Source organism: Gorilla gorilla, chromosome 16 (genome assembly GCF_029281585.2).
Source record: "Gorilla gorilla gorilla isolate KB3781 chromosome 16, NHGRI_mGorGor1-v2.1_pri, whole genome shotgun sequence".
Taxonomy (NCBI): domain Eukaryota; kingdom Metazoa; phylum Chordata; class Mammalia; order Primates; family Hominidae; genus Gorilla; species Gorilla gorilla.
In genome coordinates, this window is record NC_073240.2 from 77168773 (window position 1) to 77192919 (window position 24147).

The window sequence follows — 24147 nt, forward strand, 5'->3', positions numbered from 1 at the left end:
CAAACTGAATAAACATGCAGGAAATCTCTGTTTGCGATCCATCAGAGAGAATGCCATGTCAAGGGCCACCAGCAATTCTAGACTAAAATTTTCCTCAGAAACCTCTAAGATGGTCCACTTAAAGCAATTGTATGGCTTGATTTAAAATTCTATCTTCAAGATTAATTTATGCTTTTCACTAAAATTTAACATGTTGATTAATTATTTTCCTTGAGTACTCACCTGCATAAATAGTTCTCACAAATGTGTCAGGTGACTTGATTGCAATGATGTCAGAAATCGGGGCAACCTCAAGTTTGGCTGCTACTCTGGGCAAAAGGTTCTAAAAGCAAAATAAGCAGTGAGTTAACACACATACATAGTGATGGAAGACTATAAATGATCAGTAATGACATATTCTAAATGCATATTCTGTAGAAATTTTAACTCAAATATTTTATATTTCGTGTGCACCTTTGGATACACAACTTCAAGCACAGCTTTTTAAATAGCCTTTGAGATTGAGTACCTACCATTACTCTAACTACATTAACAGTTTCATGAGTTTTACAGTATTAAGCCACCTTAATGCAATATATTGAATTATGAGATATGAAATTTAATAAACATCAATTACCAAGTGTGACAGTTGTGGATTATTGAATTTAGATAAGAAAAGATAGAACAAATTTAGAAGAGTGGTAAAATTCTCAAATACTGAAAAAGATTATGCTTGTATACATTTACTTAATGTATATAAAAGAAAAAAATTCACAGCAGACATTTCACCTTTTGTTTAAATTGATATTGTATAAAAAAAAGAGTAAGGCCAGGTACAGTGGCTGACACCTGTAATCCCAGCACTTTGGGAGGCTGAGGATCACCTGAGGCCAGGAGTTTGAGACCAATGTGGCCAACATGGCGAAACACCATCTCTACTAAAAATACAAAAAATTAGCCAGGGATGGTGGTGTATGCCTGTAGTCCCAGCTACTCAGGAGGCTGAGGCATGAGAATGAGAATTGCTTGAACCTGGGAGGCGGAGGTTGCAGTGAGCTGAGATAGTACCACCGCACTCCAGCCTTGGTGACAAGGCAAGACTCTGCCTCAAAAGAAAAAAAAAAAAAAGGAAAAGAATAACACTAACCTGAAGAACAGCCTGTGTAGTACATATTTAAAAAGCAACAAAAATAAAATAAAGCTGTGTTCTTGTGCTTGTACTGAAATAGATGCATGTGCTAACTTTGTCCTCAGTAGCAGGAATCCTTGGGAAAGTCACAGTTCCCCAAGTCTCAGTTACTTCTTCTTCTTCTTTTTTTTTTTTTGGAAACAGGGTCTCATTCTGTTACCCAGGCTGAAGTTGCAGTGGTGTGATCATAGCTCACTGTAACCTTGAACTCCTGGGCTCAAGAGATTATTCTGCCTCGGCCTCCTGAGTAGCTGGGACTACAGGCGCACGCTACTGCGTCCAGCTCATTTTTTGGTTTATGTTTTTTTTCTGTAGAGGCGGGGTCTTGCGTTGTTGTCCAGGCTGGTCTCGAATTCCTGGCCTCAGCTGATCCTCCTGCCTTGGCATCCCATAGTGCTGGGATTACAGACATGAGCCACCACGCCCATTCTGAAGCACCTACTTAATCTGGTTTAAAAACCAGATTTGTCAGTATTTAAAGCTAGCTTCAGTAAGTAATCCTCCTCCTGAACCACCTTCTTTAACTGTTCAGGAATTATTACTGGAATAGTTACTTGGCTGAACAGATTATCTTACAAATTTTATGTTATACAGACTTTGCCTCTTTTAAAAGTTTTAGAACTTTCTAAATTGCTCAAAATTTAATGTCTTTTGTATTTTCATTATCCCTTGTTTAACATATCTTCAAGAAATTTTACCATGGTACTTAAAAGTATGTTTTCCTGGATCTGGTCTTCTATCTAAACGTCATGAGGGTGGATGGTACACAGATATCTATCCTATTAAAAATATATCCCATCCAACAAGCTGCCTGCATGGTTTCTGGGAAGAAGAAGCAATAATTGAGTTCTTTTTGTGCATAAAAAATTACATATTTTAGCAGACAAGTATAAAAGTGTGTTATCTCAAAACCACAGCTGGTGAAGGACTATCATACAGCAAATTGTTTGGCTTCTTCTGATAGACGTTTCTCATTCCAAACCCATTTACAGGCCGCACGACCAGCTACTATTATGTGACCCTTATTCTCAAAACTCCTATCTGTTACAACATAGCAATCATGGCCAGAGTACTAAAATCTAGCTAATGACAAACACCCTTTCATGGTCTAACACTCTGTTAGGTGAACTGTCATCATAGAAGGAAACTCAAGGCTCATGAAATTATTTAAATCATCCAATATATAATCAAAACTCTGAGAGACAGAATGGTCCACAAAGATTATTTCACCCATCAGACTGGGGGAAAAAATGTTAAAATGTACACTACCAAGTGTTGGCAATTAAGTAATAGGTATCAAAATTTTTAAACTACATAGCATTTGACTCAGTGATTTCACCTCTAGAACTCTATTGTAAATAAATTCCAGCCCATGTTTACACAGATACATGCCTGACCATGTTTTCTTGCAGCAAAGTATATAAATGCAAAAAACTGGAACCAAGTTAACTGTCCTTAGCTAAATATGGAATCTTATGCAGCCATAAAAAAAAGAGAAACACTATGAGCCAAAGTCATACTTTTTTTTTTTTTTTTTTTTTTTTTTTGAGACAGGGTGTTGCTCTGTCACCCTGGAGCACAGGCTGGAGTGCAGCAGTGTAATCTCAGCTCATTGCAGCCTCAACCTTCCAGGCTCAAGCAATTCTCCCACTTCAGCCTCCCAAGTAGCTGGGACCACAGGCATGCACCACCACACTCAGCTAATTTTTTTTTTTTTTTTCATTTTTTTGTAGAGATGAGATCTCACTGTATTGCCCAGGCTGGGCTACAACTCCTGGGCTCAGACAATCCTCCCAAAGTGCTGGGATTACAGGCGTCAGCCACCGCACCCTGCCCAAGTCATACTCTTAAGTAAAAGCTACTATTCACAAAACAATTCATGCCATATTATCCCATTTTAGAAGTAAAAAATATATAGCTGTACATGTACTGTAATTTAAAAATCCATAGAAGGAGGCCTAAAAGAATGTACAATTGTTAACAGCTATACTTCTAAAGAGGGGAGGGTGAGTTGGGAATAAGAAAGCAGGACTTTGACACCTTGCTCTGCACACTGCTGTACTACATGCAGTCTTCCTAATAAGGATGTATTTGTGTACAACTTATTTTACAATTTTTAAAAGTGAAAATAGGCTAAGCACAGTGACTCATGTCTGTAATCCTAGCACTTTGGGAGGCTGAAATGAGAGGATGACTTGAGGCCAGGAGTTTAAGACAAGCCCGCACAACATAGGGAGACTACATCGATACAAAAAATTTAAAAATTAGCTGGGCATGGTGGCATGTACCTGTAGTCCTAGCTACTCAGAAGGCTAGGATAGGAGGATCGTTTGAGCCCACAAGTTGGAGGGTATGTTGAGCTACAATCGTGCCACTGCACTCCAGTCTGGGCAACAGAGCTAGGCTGAAGCAGGCAGATCACCTGAGGTCAGGAGTTCGAGACCAGCGTGGTCAACACGGCGAAACCCTGTCTCTACTAAACATACAAAAATTAGCCAGGTGTGGTGGCACACACCTATAATCCCAGCTACACACGGGAGGCTGAGGCAGGAGAATGGCTTGAACCCAGGAGGTAGAGGTTGCAGTGAGCTGAGATTGTGCTGCTGCACTCCAGCCTGGGCGAGGAAAGTAAGACTCCATCTAGAAAAAAAAAAAAGTAGGCCAGGCGCGGTGGCTCATGCCTGTAATTCCAGCACTTTGGGAGGCCGAGGCGGACGGATCACGAGGTCAGGAGATCGAGACCATCCTGGCTAACACAGTGAAACCCCATCTCTACTAAAAATACAAAAAATTAGCTGGGCGAGCTGGCGAGCGCCTGTAGTCCCAGCTACTCGGGAGGCTGAGGCAGGAGAATGGCGTGAACCCCGGGGGGCGGAGCCTGCAGTGAGCCGAGATGGCGCCACTGCACTACAGCCTGGGCGACAGCGAGACTCCATCTCAAAAAAAAAAAAAAAAAAAAAAAAAAAAAGAAAGTAAAAATAAAGACTAAAAATGACACCTTATTAAGAATGGAACAAAAGAAAAGAGAGCTAAGATAACACCCACGGCCGCAGAGAGACAGCAAGAAAAATCCATTGACGAATTCCTTGTCTTAGGCTCCCATTACACTCCTCCCTCCATTTTTAACTTTATGTAGACTGCTATCCATCTGATAACACACTCATTCTTCAGACACATCACAATGCACATGATCAGATTACACAGATTACAGCTTTCTTTACCTTAAGGATGTCTTCAACCACCACAAGCCCTTTCCAAATTCCCCACGTAGATAAAATTTGGCTTTTCTAGACATCCATCAGCCATCCAAATAAACCATCTCTTAAAATGGGCTACTAACAGAAATGACTCTTGCTCGTTCACTCTCTCTCTCTCACATGCAAGCAGAATTCAGCATTACTTTTACATGCAGAAAATTTTAAAATAATAGCCTAATTAGAGTTTTCTCCACAACATAATTTGAAAACCTGGAAATGGTAGTTTTAACAGAAAATTATGACAAAATCTTGAAAGAATAAATTTTAGCAAAACTATCACATCAATTCAGATAAATCCAGATTGGCTACATAAACAGTCTGTTGCACACTTTCAGCACAATGAAATCTAACCCTTTCAAGCAGTGATATCAGATTCCACATTCTCAACCTTCTCACCTTTCCGAAGGCAGATGCTCCAGCACAGATGTGTGTGTAATTGAACTGCTTCTGAGTTGCCAAAATCAATGGTGTCAGCTCCTCTGAGAATTAAACACATTTGATAAACAATATTTTGGAATACTTTCATATTCATATATTCAAGCGTAATTTAGACACTACATTTTTTTCTACTGGAAAACCTCACCTGGAAGTAGGCCTTTGTACACATCATGCTGAGCCACCAGAACTTTTGCTATGCCTGCTACTTTACAGAGATCTTGTGCCACCTATGATTAAAAGATAAGTTCCTAATTATCCATCTATCAGAAATATACAAATAAAGCCACCACTATAAATATCAACAGATCATAAAATCTTAATGGCCAACTGTAAAAATTATTCTTATTAGCAAAAGGGCCAGTCAAGAATTAAAATATATTCCGGCCAGGCACAGTGGCTCAAGCCTGTAATCCCAGCACTCTGAGAGGCTGAGGCAGGCAGATCACCGGAGTCAGGAGTTCAAGACCAGCCTGGCCAACATGGTGAAACCCCATCTCTACTAAAAATACAAAAATTAGCTAGGCATGGTGGCGGGCGCCTGTAATCCCAGCTACTTGGCAGACTGAGGCAAGAGAATCACTTGAACCCAGGAGGCGGAGGTTACAGTGAGCCAAGATCACACCACTTCACTCCAGACTGGGCGAAAGAGTGAAACTCCATCTCAAACAAAGAATTAAAATATTAAAATACATTCCTTAACAAAGAAAATCTAATGCCAATAGATCTTACTACTGACTGACCTTACACTGTCCAACTACCAAGCATTTCAACAAAAATTCCTGCCTTGAAAAAGAAAAGTGCTAATTGACAAACCAAAATCAACACGGCTCTTTATTCAAATTTTGCTGTAAATTGTGCTTTTTACTTTTGGTTCAATCCAAGTGTAAGTTCAATGTCCTGGAAATGGTGAAAATGAAGTTCTCTAGTAACATCCCATTGTCAACCACTGAGTTCCTGCCCACATACACATATTTATCTATGACAAAGCAAAATATTTCCTATTTTAATTCTTCATTTTTCCTGTTTGGAATTAGAATGGGGTTCTGAGAAAGCTTTTTGATGATTCAGATTTTCTATATTCAGAAGGCAATTAGATCTCCCCTTTTTAAGTATCTTTATTACCTCATGGCTGGTTTCCACTTTAGCTAAGTCATATCAGTCATACTATCGTCTTCTGTCTCCCTGTTTACCTCCACACTGATTCATTGATTCACTGATGAGTAGGATTAAAAGGCTGTGCCTTGTGCCACCCTCATATGAACTGTTAGCTTGCAACAATATTCACTGAAGAAAGGATGCAGTGCAAAAATACATTCTCTGCTAAACCAAGTGTTCACCGGCATACCATTTGTACTACAGAGGCCCTTTATTATGGATGCAGCTGCATTTAGCTTCTCAAACTTTAAGAGAATTTCCAATTAAGAAACTCAGTTAATTGCAATGTAGCTGCATAGCAGCATGGGATAGAAAATGGGGCAGAATTTTCCCATTGAAACTATCTTGTTTTTACTGGTAAAAATGGCTAGCATTATACAGAAGAATAACTTGCTGTTTATGACAAATAGCTGAATAAAATGGTATAAAACCGAACTCTATTAAACGATCTCTTCATACAGGTACTGGTTGTTTTCTTTAAAATTAGAACATGACAGGTTAGGATTGTAACTGAGTACAGAAGACGATTTCTATTTTGATTTTTCTCAAAGTAGTATAAAGTATCAAAGTCTTTTTAAAGTAATATTACAATAATTATTTTAAATCACAGCAAAACAAACAACAAATCACAAATTCCTATATATCCAAAAACAGGGAAACCAAAAAGATAGCTTAGCCATCATATACTGTGGCTAATACAGACATACAAATAGATAGCTTAGCCATCACACATCACACATTGTGGCTATATCAACTACGTAAGATTCTATAGTTGTTAGCAGGAATTGGGTAAAGAAAGCCACATAACTAATCATAAACCCACCACAATATGTTCTTTTATCAATTTCATGTAAAAAATTAGACAGAAGCAACACCAGCAGTATGAACCTGCATTATCACATGCTCTGAATTATTGTTATTTTTAATATATTTTTTGAGACATAGTCTCACTTTGTCACCCAGGCTGGAGTGCAGTGGTACAATCTCTGCTTATTGCAAACTCTGCCACCCAGGTTCAAGTGGTTCTCGTGCCTCAGCCTTCCAAGTAGCTGGGACTACAGGCATGCATCACCACACTGGCTAATTTTTATATTTTTAGTAGAGACAGGGTTTCACCATGTTGCCCAGGCTGGTCTCAAACACCTGACCTCAAGTGATCTACCCACCTCAGCTTCCCAAAGTCCTGGGATTATAGGCATGAGTCACCATGCCCAGCCAGCATCAATTATTTAATAAAACATAAAATCCTCAAAACATACTCCCTTCAGATTTATTCCTCTGTGAAGTTTAAGCCCCCAACTACACACTCAGCAACTCCTATACCATGTGAGAGGGAACTGGTGGCTCAAGGTGTGTAAGCTTAACTGAAGCACTCATCTATATTGCAGCCTGGTGGTATAGACCCTGCAAATCATATCATAGCACCTTTCTAGAGGGTTAGTGTTCCAAGCTGTTATCATCTGATTTCAACAATAACAACAACAACAACAACAAACAAACCCAAGAACATCTTTTAGTACCAGCTAGAGTTTGGAAAGAATAGTACTTAACATTCAAATTCTTCTACCAATTAAAAATTAACATCCATAATACTTTGTCCAGATTTACCACTTTCAGGAATTAGAAGCAATTACCAAGTATATTCATCAACACAAAAAAGAGATCAGCTATTAACCTCTAAGGGGACTCAAATATTATCATTCCACTTGGTACCTGATGGCACATGATGGTGCCAGTGGAACTAAATCAAGTATTCTACTGCATTTCAAAAGATAAAATGCTTATGGAAGAAACCTTTTAGTTCCTTTTTCACACATGGTAATGGTTGTGACACTGACCATTTAATGAGGATTAGAGCCCAGTTTGGGTTACTATCCTAAGCATAATTCTCTGTTGCCATCTTTTCCTGTCTCTTGATGGAGATAATATTTGCTATGGCTGACCTTAAAAATTTCTCACCTTGTCACATTTGGTTCCAGCTACTAAGCAGGACACTTCACCTCCAAGGCGTGTGGCTGCAGTAATGGTATTTAAAGTAATGGGTGCTAGGGAATCATTTGCATGCTCAGCTATTACCAGGGTACTCTGAAATCGTAGCAATGAGGCCTAAAAAGAGAAAAAAGGAAAAAAAAAAGGTAAAGAATGTTATCACAGGTTTTTTTTTTTTTTTTTACTAACTGTTAAGCATGTATGCTTTAAAGAAAACTATTCTGTACACAATACTATTCTATAAATTTATTTATAAAATACTTGTTCTATAGCGAAAATCTAGCTATTTGTGTCTATCACTGTACCACTAATATTCTTTTTTTGTTTTGTTTTGTTTTTTTTTGAGATGGAGTCTCGCTCTGTCGCCCAGGCTGGAATGCAGTGGCGCAACCATGGCTCACTGCAAGCTCCACCTCCCAGGTTCATGCCATTCTCCCGCCTCCGCCTCCTGAGTAGCTGGAACTACAGGCGCCCACCACCACGTCGGCTAATTTTGTTTTTGTACTTTCAGTAGAGACGGGGTTTCACAGTGTTAGCCAGGATGGTCTCCATCTCCTGACCTCGTGATCCGCCTGCCTCGGCCTCCAAAGTGCTGGGATTACAGGCATGCACCACCGCACCTGGCCTACTAATATTCTTATCTAATAAAAATTAGAACGCAAATTAGCCTTCTATTATTAGGAAAAATGTTTAATTACTTCAAAACAACTTTCCCACTAATCTACAGCTGATAAGAAACTACTATATAACTAAATGTAAATTCCTTAAACAGAACATATTAACTACCTAACTAGGAACTGGTCAAATTCTACTACCAATTACATTTGGTTACATACTGTACTCCTACAGTATAGGAGTACAGTATAATCACAAATAATGGGTTTGAAATCAGTCACGAAAGTTGATCCCTATTGTTTCAGTCAAAATGCATTCAATACCAAAATAATTGATAATGGAAATATGTTTTTAAAATATGACACTAAACAGCAGTTTTGCCAGGTTTTGACTGTTCAAATATGCTTCTGGATTCAAAAAAGGAAGCTTGCAGACAGTATCTTGTAACCAACCAATATCCAGCCCTATCTAATGCAGACTATCAAGAAACCACCAATCATTCATGGTCATGTGGAATAATTTTAAACACAAGGAACACAAAGATGAACAAGAATGGTCCCCGTATATTTCATAGGAAATTAGACTTGTTCACATACAATTATAAAATAGAACAGTTTTTCAAATAATGAAGAGATCCAAAATGTTGAAGGCTACAGATCATGAAGTACAGTCAAGTGGGGAAGGAAGGAAGTTCAGGTGTTCTATCATGTGAAAAGATGAGGATGGCACCATAGGCATGAGGAAAAAATAAAATCTTGGAACTATTCTTATGGAAAATGGCAAAGAAAAGTGAGAAAAAGAGGAACTGTGGATCAAAGGGCATGGTTGAGTGGCTTAATTCAGCAATAACCTTAAGCTCTGGAGTTGGAGTGAAGAAAGCATAGCATGGAATTTACCCAGACCTGGAAACTTAAAAGGAGGGTATGAATTGAAGGGAAGTCAGGACAATTCCTGGAATGAAATGAAAGTTCTTAGAAAGCAAATACCATACCTGTTTATATTTTGTATCCCCAGAATCAAATACAATGTTTGTTTTCCAATGTACATCTGCAGAATTAATTTTATGGTACCCTTTCTTTTTTCATTGGAAGAGCATCATATTTTGGAATGGACTTTGTAATAAATAAATAATTAAATAAAATTAATAAAATAATTAAAAATAAAAAATAATTTAAATTATTTAAATCACATTTCACAAGAATTGCCAGTAACAAGCTATTTGTTACCAATATATATCCGACATCATATTTTTTATTATGTTTCACACATCATTTGCCATAAAAATTATGAGATTTCCATCACCATTTGAAGAATAAATCCAAGATTTGGTGGCAGAAGGCCCATACTTGCTGTAAATTATAGTTCTATCATAAGATAAATTAAGTAGTTATCCTAAGGAACCATCAAGCTTTTAGAACTTCCAATTGGAGATTATATATACTTTTTAAAAGATTTATCAAAATTAGATTTATAAGCATAAACAACAAAAGAACATATTTAAGAACCCACTCAGTCCATCTAGCTGATCGATTTTTACTAAGCATTATATACATCATAAAGGTACTCTATTTTATTGACTCCTCTATAATTTTTAAAATATTAAACTTCCTTCTAATTCAATGTTTTACATTCCATTTCTCAGATACCACCTAGAGAGAAGCTACAGCCTCTAGGCACGGTTATGCGGCTTAATTCAGCAATAGCGGTTGTGCAGAACCTAGAGCAGAAGAAATTGGCCTGAACTTTTAAAATGTTATTCTACAATCTAAAGCCCATCTGCAAATTTAGGAGGATGAATCAGATTAGAGATTTTTTTTTTTTTTTTTTGAGACAGAGTCTCGCTCTGTTGCCCAGGCCAGAGTGCAGTGGCGTGCTCTTGACTCACTGCAACCACCGCCTCCAGGGTTCAAGCGATTCTCCTGCCTCAGCCTGCCAGGTAGCTGGGATTACAGGCATGCATTACCACGCCCAGCTAATTTTTGTATTTTTAGTAGAGAGTGGGGTTTCACCATGTTGGCCAGGCTGGCCTTGAACTCCTGACCTCAAATGATCTGCCTGCCTCAGCCTCCCAAAGTGCTGAGATTACAGACTGAGCCACCGCACCTAGCCAAGATTAGAGATTTTCAAACTGCATCTATAGAAGGGTTCTAGGAAGCTATCTCAGGAGCCACCACATGGGATAAGGTAGGGACTAGGCATGTACAGCTGCTAGAATGCCCCCCTACCCAACTTTGCTTTAACCAGATTAACCAAACTAACATTGATGGAGCACTGTACTAAGCAGTTTTATACATAGTATCCTATTTAAAATTCCTACAAAGTCTATGATGGAGGTACTAGTATTACTCCGACTTCACAGATGAGGAAACTGGAGCTTAGCAGCTACACAGGTAGGAAGCAGAGTCAGGTTATTCTAAGTCCAGGTAGTCTGACTCCACAGTTTGAGTTCCTAATTACCAGCACACATCAATGCACCACCATTTTTAGCTGTTTTATACATGGGTCATTCCTGTAAGATTGCACTTGGCAAACATTCTTGTGCTTAAAAAAAAAAATAGCATTGTCAGAAAGAAAAATATAATCTCAAAAGACCTCTTTTCCTGCTCTAAAAATTCTATAACTCTAAAATCCTATTTTAAGCAGAAGAGTAGTACAGAATATGACTAAAGAGTAAAAAAAATACATGTCCATTATTGAAAAGGTTTTAAAGGAAACAAATTTTCATTTTATTATTTTATAACCCATTGCCTCTCTACACTTTAGGATCAATCCTCTTTTAACAATAGTTACGAGAGGAAAAGGAGCCAAATTCTTAAACATTTAAAGATAACTATTGAAATACTTAATGAGGTAATTGCCTCAAAAGGAATCTCGATCTCTTCAAACACTGCTATTTAAATAAAAATTAACTATGCAGGCCTATGCCACCCATAAATTCTTAGTCATCAGCCTTACCTGGGCTCTCAAAACTGCCTAGCAATGCTACCACAACTTCCTTGTTCGCACTCTCACCCTCCACAGCAATGATTTCAAATATCCTCTCCTGATGTTTCTCTTCTTTTTCTTTTTTGGAAACAAAGTCTCCCTCTATTACCCAGTCTTGAATACAGTGGCACAATCACAGCTCTCTGCAGCTTCAACCTCCCAGGCTCAAGCATTCCTCCCATCTCAGCCTCCCAAGTCGCTGGGACCACAGGTACACGCCACCATGTCCAGCCAATTATTTATTTTTTGTAGAGGCAGGGTCTTGCTATGTTGCCCGGGCTGGTCTTGAACTCCTGGGCTCAAACGATCCTCGCACCTTGGCCTCCCAGGGTGCTTGGATTACAGGCATGAGCCACCGTGCCTGCCTCCTGATGTTTCTTAAACTGCCAACACATTCTGCCCCCTACTCTTAGAAGGTAGCCTCACCTCCTACTTCACAATGACAACTAAAGCCATCGGGGGACCTGATTTCCTTTCCTGATACTCAACATAGAAATTCCTGTCCCTGCCCTATTACAATTCCTGTCCTTGCCCTATCACAATGGAAGCTGCTGTGGATCCTTTCTCCTGGGTCTAATCCCTTCATCTGGGATCTAGATTCCATTCTCTCGAATCTACTCAGAGACTCTGTAATCTACACTCTCCAGTCATGTCTCCAGCTTCTCCCTTTACCCTGGTTCCTTCTCATCAACATTTAAACATGATTGAGGCTCTCCCCATTTGCAACAATCCTGCTAAAAAGCCACAAACCCACATTCAACTCTAGCTTCTCTAATTCCTCATTCTCACTCCCTCCTCAATTACTTGCATCTGGTTTTTGCCCTCACCCAAATTACCAACAAACCCTTTTCAGGCTTTATGTTACTTGTTATCTCAGCAATGTTTGAAGTTACTGACTACTCCCTTCTGTCTTCCATGGCTTAATTTAACCCCTATAGAAGAGTGGCTCAAATATTTTATATATATAAATCTCAAATAGGGTTCAAAGCTCTTTCCTAAGTGCTAGACTTATAATAAGGTTACATCTGTATATCTAAGTGCTTAACTTGCCTGTCTCATCAAACACTTTCCATCTCAGCAAATTTAAACTTTAACTCATGTTTTCCCTCTGTTCCTCCAGCCCCTTCCCCATACTGCTACTTCTCCAGACTTCGATCTGCCCCAACCATGACCAGAGAATCATCTCTGGGTTTTCTCTCAACCTTACATCTAACCAACCACTCAAGTCATAACAATTCTTCCTTCTAAAGAGAGCTACTCCTAAATCCATTCACTTCTCTCTATCGTCAGTGCCAATATCCTAGTGCAGGCCATTATCCTTCTCCTCTATTACCCCACAGAGTCTCCCAACCCAGCTTGTTTCTAACCTACAATTCTGCTTCCTACCAATCTATTTCCCTCAGTGATCGTTCCATGACACAAATCTAACATGTTATTCTCCCCTGCTTAAAACACTGCTATTGCTTTCTGCCTCCTCTGGATATGGTAAACTAGACTCCTTAGGTTGGTTTATCATGCGTTTATTTTATGGCGTGATCTACCTCCCTAACCATATATCCCTCACTCCATTTATGCCTTATTTTCAGATACTTGAACTTGCCCTGCTCTCTCAGACTTCCAGCCTTCCCACACATTGCTCCCTCTGCCTAGTGGACCTCTTTCCCTGTTACCCTACTAAATTCCAATTAATCATCCTTAGGTTTTCTGCTGAAAGGTCAATTCCTCCAAAAAGCATTAGTACAGTTGCAGTGGTAGAGTACAGGCTTTGGAGCCAGCCACATTGCCTGGGTTTGAATCCCACCTCCACCATAACTTCTCAGTACCTCAGTTCTCTGACTGTAAAATGGAGATGATGATAATAATATTAATATCTCATAGAGTTGTTGTGAGGGTTAAATTAATAAATGTAAAGCTCTTGGAATGATGCCTGGAACATATTAATCCTCAATAAATGTTAGCTACACATAAAAGCCTTCTTTGGACCGTCTCGGACTAGTTAGCTTTGCTAGCATCAACATGGTACCCTGTAATTGCCTTCATTACAGCACTTATCACACCTGATCATATTCACCTGATTGTCTTGTCTTCCCCCTTTGATACTGAGTACAGGAGCAATGTCTGATATTTCTTACCACTATAACCCTAGACTCCAGTATCCAGCACAGAGCTGACACCAATAAGGGAAGTGAACATTTTTTTTAAAGAACTCTTCGTTGGCCAGTCGCAGTGGCTCACGCCTGTAATCCCAGCAATTTGGGAGGCCGAGGCCAGTGGATCACCTGAAGTCAGGAGTTCGAGACCAGCCTGGTCAGTAGAGTGAAACCCCATTTCTCCTAAAAATACGAAAATTAGCTGGGCATGGTGGCACACGCCATAGTCCCAGCTACTCAGGAGGCTAAGGCACAAGAATCACTTGAACCCTGGAGGTGGATGTTTCAGTGAGCCAAGATCACACTGCTGCACTCCAGCCTAGGCGAGAGAGACTCCATCTCAAAACAAAACAAAACAAACACCTCTTCATCAAAAGAATGAGAAGACAAGCCACAGACTGGGACAAAATATGTGCAAAAGACATATCTGATAAAAGACTTATCTAAAATACATAAAAAACCCTTAAAACTCAACATAAAAAATGAACAATCTGATTTAAATAGGGGGAAAGGATCTGAACAGGTACCTCACCAAAGAAGATGGCCAAGAAGCATATGAAAAGATGCTCAACATCAAGATGCTCACTAGGAAATTGCAAATTAAAATGAGATACCACTACACACTTATTAGAATGGTAAAAAACCAAAACACTGAAAATACCAAATGCTAGTAAGGATGTGGAACAACAGAAACTCTCATTCATTGCTGGTAAAAATGCAAACTGGTACAGCCACTTTGGAAGACAGTTTGGCAGTTGCTTATAAAACTAAACATAATCTTACCATACAATCTAGCAACTGCACTCCTTTGTACATACCCAAATGAGTTGAAAACTTAGGTCCACACAAAAACCAGACGTCTACAGCAGGTTTATTCATAACTGCGAAAACTTGGAAGCAACCAAAATGTCCTTCAGTAGGTGAATAAATATTCATACAATGGAATCTTATTCAGCAGTAACAAGAAATGAGAATGACATGGAGGAACCTTGAATGCATATTACTTAGTGAAAAAAAAACAGTCTGAAAAGGCTACATGCTGTCTAATCCCAACTATATGACATTCTGTTAAACGCAAAACTATAGAAACAGTAAAAAGATCAGTGACTGCCAGGGATTAGGAGAACAAAGCATAGAGGTTTTTTGTTGTTGTTGTTTTGTTTTTTCCGGGGGGAGTGGGGGTGGGGGCAGTGAAACTATTCTGTATGATATGATAATGGTAGATACCTGTCATTATACATTTGTCCAAACCCATAGAAGGTACAACACAAAGAGTGAATCCTAATGTAAACTATGGACTCTGGGAAATGCTGATGTCAATGTAAATTCATTAATTGTAACAAATGGACAACTCTGGTGCTGTATGTTGACAGTGGAGGAGGTTGTGGGTGTGTGGACCAGGAAGACTCTGTACTTTCCATTGGATTTTGCTGTGAACCTAAAACGGCTCTAAAACATAAAGTCTATTTTCAAAAAATTTTATTTTTTAGAGACAGTGTCTTTCTATGTTGCCCAGGCTGGCCTCCAATTCCTGGGCCCAAGGGATCCTCCTGCCTCAGCCTCCTGAGTAGCTAGGACTACAGATGTGTACTACCACACAGGCTAAACTCTACTTAAAAACAAAACAGAAAAACTTCTGCCAGGTGCAGTGGCTCACACCTGCAATCCCAGCACTTTGAGAGGCCGAGGCGAGTGGATCACCTAAGGTCAGGAGTTCGAGACCAGCCTGGCCAACATGGTGAAACCCTGTTGTCTCTACTAAAAATACAAAAATTAGCTGGGCGTGGTGGCAGGCGCCTGTAATCCCAGCTCCTCCGAAGGCTGCGGCAGGAGAATCGCTTGAACCCAGGAGGTGGAGGTTGCAGTGAGCCGAGATTGCACCCTTGCACTCCAGCCTGGGTGACAAAGCAAGTCTCCATCTCAAAAAACAAAAACAAAAAATGATTTAAATGTAAGACCTCGAACTATAAAAACCCAAGAAGAAAACGTAGGAAATGGCATTTTGAACATAGACCCTGGCAAAGATTTCATGACGAACACTCCAAAAGCAATTGCAACAAAAATAAAAACTTACAAGTGAGACCTAATTAAACTAAAGAGCTTCTGCACAGCAAAATAAACTATCAACAAAGTAAACAGACAACCTACAGAATGGTAAAAAAAAATTTGCAAACTATGCATCTCACAAACGTCTAATAACCAGAATCTATAAGGAACTTAAATCAACAAGCAAAAAACAACCCTATTAAAAAATGGGCAATGGACATCAACAGACACTTCTCATATGTGGCCAACAAGCATATAAAAAAATGCTCAACATTAACTAATCATTAGAGAAATGCAAATAAAAACCACAATGAGACATCTCACACCAGTCAGAATGGCTATTATTTAAAACTCAAAAAACAACAGATGCTGGCAAGGTTGCAGAGAAAAGGAATGCTTATATACTGCTGGTGAGGATGTAAATTAGTTCAGCCACTGCGGAAAGCAATGTGGCGATTTCTCAAAGAACTTAGAACATTCGACCCAGCAATACCATAATTGGGAATATACCCAAAGGAATATGAACCATTCTACCATAAAGATACATGCATGTGCATGTTCATGGCAGCACTATTCACAGTAGCAAAGACATGGAATCAACAACCTACATGCCCATGCAAGGGATGGACTGGGTAAAGAAAATGTGGTATATATACACCATGGAATACTACACAGCCATTAAAAAGAATGAGATCATGTCCTTTAGAGCAACATGGACGGTGCTGGAGGCCATTATCCTAAGTGAATTAATGCAGGAACAGAAAAACCAAACATGGAATGTTCTCTCTTGTAAGTGGCAGCCAAACATCAAGTACCTATGGATACAAAGAAGGGAACAATAGATACCTGGGCCTATTTGAGGGTGGAGGGTGGGGGCAGGGTGAGAATCAAAAAATTACCTATTGGATGCTATGTTCATTACCTGGGCGGCAAAATAATCGGTACATCAAACCCCCAGGACACACGATTTACTCATAATAAATCTGCACAGATACCCTGCAAACCTAAAATTGGCCCAGGAGTTTAAGACCAGCCTGGACAACATAGTAAGACCCTGTTTCTATGAAAGATAAAAATTAAAAAATTAGTCAGATGTGGTGGCGCATTCCCGTAGCCCCAGCTACTTGGCTGAGATGGAAGGATCATTTAAGCCTAGAAGGTTGAGGCTGCAGCGAGTCAAGATCACACCACTGCACTCCAGCCTGGGTGAGAGAGTAAGACTCTATCTCAAAAAAAAAAAAAAAAAATTGGGGGAAAAAATACAGCAATGATAAATGATTTTAGACAAAACTAAAAAATGAAGTGATGTTTTTATCTAAAGAAAATCCTTGGCCAGGCACGGTGGCTCACACCTGTAATCCCAGCACTTTGGGAGGCCGAGGCGGGCAGATCACAAGGTCAGGAGAGCGAGACCATCCTGGCTAACATGGTGAAACCCCGTCTCTACTAAAAATACAAAAATTAGCTGGGCGTGGTGGCGGGCACCTGTAGTCCCAGCTACTTGGGAGGCTGAGGCAGAAGAATGGCGTGAACCCAGGCGGCGGAGGCTGCAGTGAGTCGAGATGGCGCCACTGCACTCCAGCCTGGGCAACAGAGTGAGACTCTGTCTCAAAAAAAAAAAAAAAAAAAAAAAGAAAGAAAGAAAGAAAGAAAATCCTCCGCTGTATTACTTTATCACTCAGTAACAATAGTTTAAGGCACCTCAGTGTGCAAACATAATTTCACAGATATCCTTTCAGTGTTTTCCAGTCCTCTAACAAGATTAAACCTCTCCCAAACACCCTCTATGTTCTGTAACAATGACCACACTTAAAATAATGTGTTTCTTCCTTAATCTGTTTGCATCACAAGGGCAGGGACTAGGTCTGTCTTGTTCTCCACTGTGAACTTGGTATCTACCTCTCTGGCACACAGTTGGCACTCAATGAATAGTAACTAAATGAAAACTTTTCTTAAAATTATCAAAAACTAAAAAGCAACTGTTTCCTCATTGATAATGTAATCAACTAAACATGTATAAGGGTAACTAAACAGTATATAAACTGTTACATCACTAAAACAGACACAGCATCATGCTTTTAGAGAAGTTCTTTATACTCTGTTTAGACTTGGTTGCAAATAGCAAAATATGAAGTTTTCTTTCTCATGCCAGCCACATACCCATATAAAGTTGACTGGCCTTTATAAGATAGTATACTTCTTGCGGGCAGGATTTAAAGAGGTTATCACCCTCTCTGCACCCTTTCAAAGCTAAACTTCTTGAAAATAATTTCCACAGATACCAACTCTATTACCTCACCTTCCATTTTTTCAGTTACTCATGCAAACTGGCTTTCACCTTCACAACACTGAATCCAATCTTTCCAAAGTCACCAAAAACTTCATTATGGCTAAGTCCAATGAACACATTTTGGTCCTTCTCTTTTTCAACCTCAATAGTTTTGTTTTTTTCTTTTTCTTGTGGGGGTGGGTATTTGTTTGAGACTGGGTCTTGCTTGCTATGTTGCTCAGGCTGGTCTCCTGGACTCAAGTGATCCTCCTGCCTCAGCCACATGAGTAGCTGTGACTACAGGCACATGACACTGTGCCCAGCATCAGCCTCATTTTTGACATTGTTTTTGCTTGTCAGTTTTTTACAGTTCTTGCTGTGACTTGAACTGTATATTCACATAGTAAAGTACCACAGATGGTAGAGGAAGAAAAAAAGCTGGAATCTAACTCTCTACCCTTACAAACCCACTCATAAACTAAAGTAGTAAGAATGATTTTAACCTATACCTCCACCCCAACCATCTTTGGAAACTAGGTGTAATGAAGGTATAGAGGGCAGGGGAGGGTTTTTTTGCTTTTTTTTTTTTTTTTTTTTTTTTGAGACAGAGTCTCATTCTGTCGCCCAGACTGCAGTGCAGTGGCGCGATCTCAGCTCACTCCAACCTCCGCCTCCCGGGTTCAAGCAATTCTCCTGCCTCAGCCTCCTAAGTAGCTGGGATTGCAGGCACATGCCACCACACCCAGCTAATTTTTGTATTTTTAGTAGAGACGGGTTTCACCATGTTGGTCAGGCTAATCTCGAACTCCTGACCTCGTGATCCACCCACCTCAGCCTCCCAAAGTGCTGGGATTACAGACATGAGCCACTGCGCCCAGCCGGTTTTTTTGCTTCTTAAGTAAAAAAAGAAAAACAGCAAGAATAAGCTATAAAATCTTTCTGAGTCATACCCAAAAGGATAATAAAGTCACCTATCCCTATTTTAACATACATTTTGTAATTTTTAAAATGTATATTATATTTCTGTACTTTAAACACTTCCTTTAATCTTTTTAGTAATAAAATATAGCAGCTTTTAATCATGACCAGAAATGTTATATGACATTGACTGTAATACTAAAAACACAGTCAATTTACTTCACTTTAAGAACGGACAAGACTCTTAGTAGACACATTGGCAGGCATCATAATTTTACTGAATTCACCTTATGCAATAAATTTTCTTTTAGAATCACACCAAAATTGGCTCTCTTTCTTCTTTCAATAGAAATTAAAATTTGCATGCAAATTACAGAGTTCAATCTTATTCATCAATACTAGACAGAAAAGTGTCATGTTCCTTCACACCAGTTTCATAGCTTCTCAGTCCTGATAGATATTCCTTCCCACCTGACAATAAACACAGTAACAAGAGTACTCAAATGACCTTGAAATTGTTGTTTCACTCACCACATAAACATTTTTCTGCATCTTCTTATTCTTCAATAAATCAATTTCAAGAGCAAATTAATAAATAACAATAATTAGGATTAATATCCCTGCAAGAATATTAACTAACTGCAAATGCCTACCTATTTTCCTCTTGGTGTGTTCTCTAGCTCTTTATTATAGATATAAAAACTATCTTTGTTAACAGATGACTTTAAAGACCATTGCCACACACATAAGGATGAAAGACTTTACTCAATGGCACAAATCAGTCAGAACTAAAAATGGAACTTAGATACCAAATGCAAGTCATTGAACTTATATCCTAATAGTTTAACAAAGTGGTTTAAAAGAATACATAAAATTTACCATCTTAACCTTTTTTTTTTTTTTTTGAAACAGGGTCTCACTCTGTTGCCCAGGCTGTAGGGCAGTGGTGCTACCTGGGCTCAATGCAGCCTCAAACGCCCAGGTTCAAGCAAGTCTCGTGCCTCAGCCTCCCAAGTAGCTGGGACTACAGGTGTGAACCATGGCGCCTGGCTAATTTTTTTTTTGGTAGAGATGGGGTTTCGCCATGTTGCGCAGGCTGGTCTCGAACTCCTGAGCTCAGGTGATCCATCTGCCTCAGCCTCCCAAAGTGTTGGGATTACAGGTGTCAGCCACCATGGTTGGCCCCATCTTAACCATTTTTAAGTGTTAAGTGTTAACTATATTCACATCGTTAACAGTTTATGGTAATCTTTTAACTGTAATTCCTAACTTTATTTTTTTAAATATGGTTTTGGAAATGTATTCTCTTCCTAAATGCATTAATGGTTAGCTACAGAACATTTTTTTTTTAATTTCAAGAGTGGGGATTTGAGATAAGCTATTTTGACTTTGTGATATCACAAACATATATATGTAAACAAACAGGAGTCAGATTGAATGGGCCCCACTTTACAAACATGAGACAACTTGAGCATAAGGTAGAAATGTATTATCCTAAATAAGGATCCATGTATCCATAAATCCATAAATATGCAAGAAGATAATGTTCTTCCTTATAGTAGAATAACTAAAAAATGTAGAAGGTATCATGGAAATAGAAAATCACCATTTTGCGTCATAGTAATCATTTCTCAGGCAAAAATCATCAACAGCTGCTAAGACTGGGTAAAAGTCTGATGAGAAATAGAAGAGTCACATAGTCTCAATGAATCGCCTCACAAATTAGTTAAAAATTACAAAAGGAGGAGTATTAACTTGACAGTGGAGAAACCTGGCAAACAACACTTTGGCTAAGTAACTAAAGTCAGCATTACCACTAATGGGATAAACCAACATTAAGTACCTGCTAATATGATGCACGGGGAACACAATACCACTTTTGTGATATTCCCACCAAGAATACATGACCTGAATCTAATCATGAGGAAACACCAGACAAACCCAAATTGAGTGACAGTCTGGAAAATAGAAGGCCTGTACTCTTCAAATACACCAATGTCATCAAACCCAAAGGAAGGCTGAGGAACCTTTCTAACAGAGTAAAGAGACATGAAAACCACTTGCAGGACATCTAGAGTATCTTAGACCAGAATAAGGAAAATTGCTATAAACTGTACTAATGGGACAACTGGCAAAATTGAACATCCATAGATTAGAAAACAGTATTTTATGGTGAAACTTCCAGATATTGCCAATTACAGTGTAGTTAGAAAGTGAACCTCTTTGTTCTTTTAAAATATCACTCAATTATTTAGGAGTAAAGGGCACATTTGCAACATACTTTCAAATGGTTCAGAAAGATAGTATTATGTATATATGTGGAAAGATAAAGCAAATGTGTCAAACTGCTAACATGCTGGGAAAACCAGGGGAAGGGTTTTGAGATTTCTTTGTACTATTCTTGCAACTTTTCAATAAGTGCAACTATTTCAAAATTTAAAAACTTAAATACAGGTATATGTCCCTATTAATATATGGGTCCACTTTAGAAGTGTTGCCACCATTTCTTTTATGCTAGAAATCCAAATCTCTCCAACATTCTTAATGACTTTAAAACAGCTATTCTAGGCTGGCGCGGTGGCTTATGCCTGTAATCCCGGCACTTTGGGAGGCTGAGGCTGGCGGATCATGAGGTCAGGAGATCGAGACCATACCGGCTAACACAGTGAAACCCCCGTCTCTACTAAAAATACAAAAAAATTAGCGGGGCGTGGTAGCAGGTGCCTGTAGTCCCAGCTACTCAGGAGGCTGAGGCAGGAGAATGGCGTGAACCCGGGAGGCGGAGCTTGCGGTGAGCCGAGATCGCGCCACTGCACTCCAGCCTGGGCGACAGAGCCAGACTCCGTCTCAAAAAAAAAAAACAAAAAAACAAAAAAACAGCTATTCTACTTAGCTTGACTTCAAATTTTAAAAATAAGTCAAGGTCAAAGTCTTTGGCAAACCACAATGAATATCTGGAAGTAATGTCTATACACATTAGCCAACGATGTGGATAGTAAAAATTACTTAATCATTCCATTTTTTTCTGTTAGCTCTACAAAATTACTGAGTCCTAAATTCCATCCCCCACCACAATTATAATTTCACTTAGGCCAGACTTGTAATCTGTCCACAAAACTGTTTTCCAACTGCTGCATAGAGCAGCATTCTTCTGGCTCAGGTTCCTGGAATTTCCCCAAATTCATGACTTTCACTTGTTTATGTCTAGATCCCCAACAGGGAGAAAACATGTCCTGAGGGGAAGACAGGACACTAACCTGAAAGACATGGGTTTGAACTCTTTAGGGGAGGGGAGGGTCAGAACTTTTTATTAAACAAGGAATACGCACAAGAAAAAAGATGTCTAAGGCCAGGCGCGGTAGCTCAGGCCTGTAATTCCAGGACTTTGGGAGGCCGAGGCAGGTGGATCACTTGAGGACAAGAGTTCGAGACCAGCCTGGGTAACATGGGGAAACCCCGTCTCTACAAAAAAAAAAAAAAAAAAAAAAAAAAAAAAAAAATTAGCCAGGCGTGATGATGCGCACCTGTGATCCCAGCTGCTCGGGAAGCTGAGGTGGGAGAATCGCTTGAACCTGGGAGGCGACGGTTGCAGTGAGCCCATATCGTGCCACTGCACTCCACTCCAGCATGGGCAACAGAGCCAGACCTTGTCTCTTAAACAAACAAACAAACAAACAAAAGTCTAATGTCTACAGACATCTAGAAAGAGCTCCAGCTATGCCTCAGAGAGAAAAATCCCAGGAGTGGATGGGAAAATATCCATGCACAGAAAAAAAAAAAAAAAAAAAAAAAGGAGAAAAGGTACAAACCATCAGGTAAGTTTCTGACCCAAGTTTACCAATCTTGTTTCTCATTTCACCTAAATGTAAACTAGGAAAACTACACAATCCACAATATAAATTATTGTTACTTGACTTGTGACTGGTCAGTCTCCAAATACTCGTTTCCCACAGCATGAGAAGGAAAATATGTTTCCTATCAGTCCTTCTCACAACAGAAGAGAGAAATGTGGTTTGTCACTAATGAAACACTGAAAATGTACCACTGTCACCAGTTAACCTATTTAATCTACAATCTGCTGGTTAAAAGCAGGTCAGCCTGAAGCATACAAAAAGACGTCTGCCTTTCAAAACTGGCTAAAGCTGTCAAATCGGATCGCAGGTTTTACAAATACAATCACCTACATTCAGCCCTGCTCCATAAACCAGAAAGCAGAACCAGCTTCCATAACTGGCCACGCAGCCTCCCACCCCACCCCACCCCCGCCCTTGACAGTGAGTGGGTCGGAGTAGCCACAATGCGCCCAAAGTGTTTAATTCTTCCAGAAATGCCGGTCTCCGGGAGGAATCTAGGTTTGAAAGTTTCCCCAACAGGGCATTCCCCGGTGACATTTTGCTCCCTCGGGTGTGGAGCAAGTGTGGAGGACCTGGCGGCCCGAAAGTGCCCAGAGTGACCGACAAAGGTGGGAAACGGCAGGGCAGAGAGTGGGCCAGAAGAAGCGGCAGCAGACGCGCAAATTCACATCATTCGGGGTCACCCTGACCCCAAACCTCTGACTTCTGCCCCGAACTGGCGTCCCGCAGGGAGTCCAGGGCAGGCCCCAGAACTTTGGACCCAAGTCCCAGGCGGGGACCGGCCTGCGGGCGCGAGGGCTGGTCGAATCTGAGGGGGCCAGTGATCTTTGCAAGACCCCATAGGGACGGCGGGTTGACGGGGGGCCGTCCCTGGGTTCGCCTTCCCAGTCCGTACTCACCGCCCGCCGGAGCTGCCCCGGAGCCGCCGCTCGGAACATGGTCTCCGCTTCCGCAGCAACCTCGGCCTTACAGCAGCCCCGTGCCCGGCCAACTGGCGCCGCCTCAGCCAGTCACCTAATGCTCGCGAGACGCGCGAACGAGATAAGACGCCCCAGGCTGGGAGCACGAGCCCGCGGTTTCCGCCTGCCCATTGGGCGGCTGCGCAGCCAATAGGCGGCGGGAAGTTAGGGGCTAGACTGGGAAGTGGGGCAAAGGTGAGGCTATTCCCCGGGGACCTTCGAGTAAGCCAGGGCCGCGGAGCGGCAGAGACAAAGCTGGCCACCCGCTGATGACCGAGCTCAGACTGTACTGTCTCACAGCCCCGCAATGGTCAGCATTGCTAGAGTGAACTACAAAACTGAGC

The 24147-nt window shown here is 40.3% G+C and overlaps 1 protein-coding gene across 2 annotated transcripts in view; it reads right to left on the reverse strand.

The window, feature by feature from the left end:
• Window positions 1–23910, reverse strand: part of ETFA (electron transfer flavoprotein subunit alpha) — a 101832-nt gene extending 77922 nt beyond the window's left edge. The window contains exons 1-5 of one of the 2 annotated variants that reach the window (XM_031002196.3): window positions 23744–23910; window positions 7978–8124; window positions 5009–5090; window positions 4822–4904; window positions 223–322 (exon numbers count right to left, since the gene is read on the reverse strand). In XM_031002196.3, the coding sequence (XP_030858056.1) occupies window positions 223–322; window positions 4822–4904; window positions 5009–5090; window positions 7978–8124; window positions 23744–23782 (451 nt within the window). In that variant the 5' untranslated portion in view covers window positions 23783–23910. The remainder of the gene's footprint in view (window positions 1–222; window positions 323–4821; window positions 4905–5008; window positions 5091–7977; window positions 8125–23743) is intronic. The other variant, XM_031002195.3, reaches the window with a different exon arrangement.
• Window positions 23911–24147: the final 237 nt, after the last annotated feature.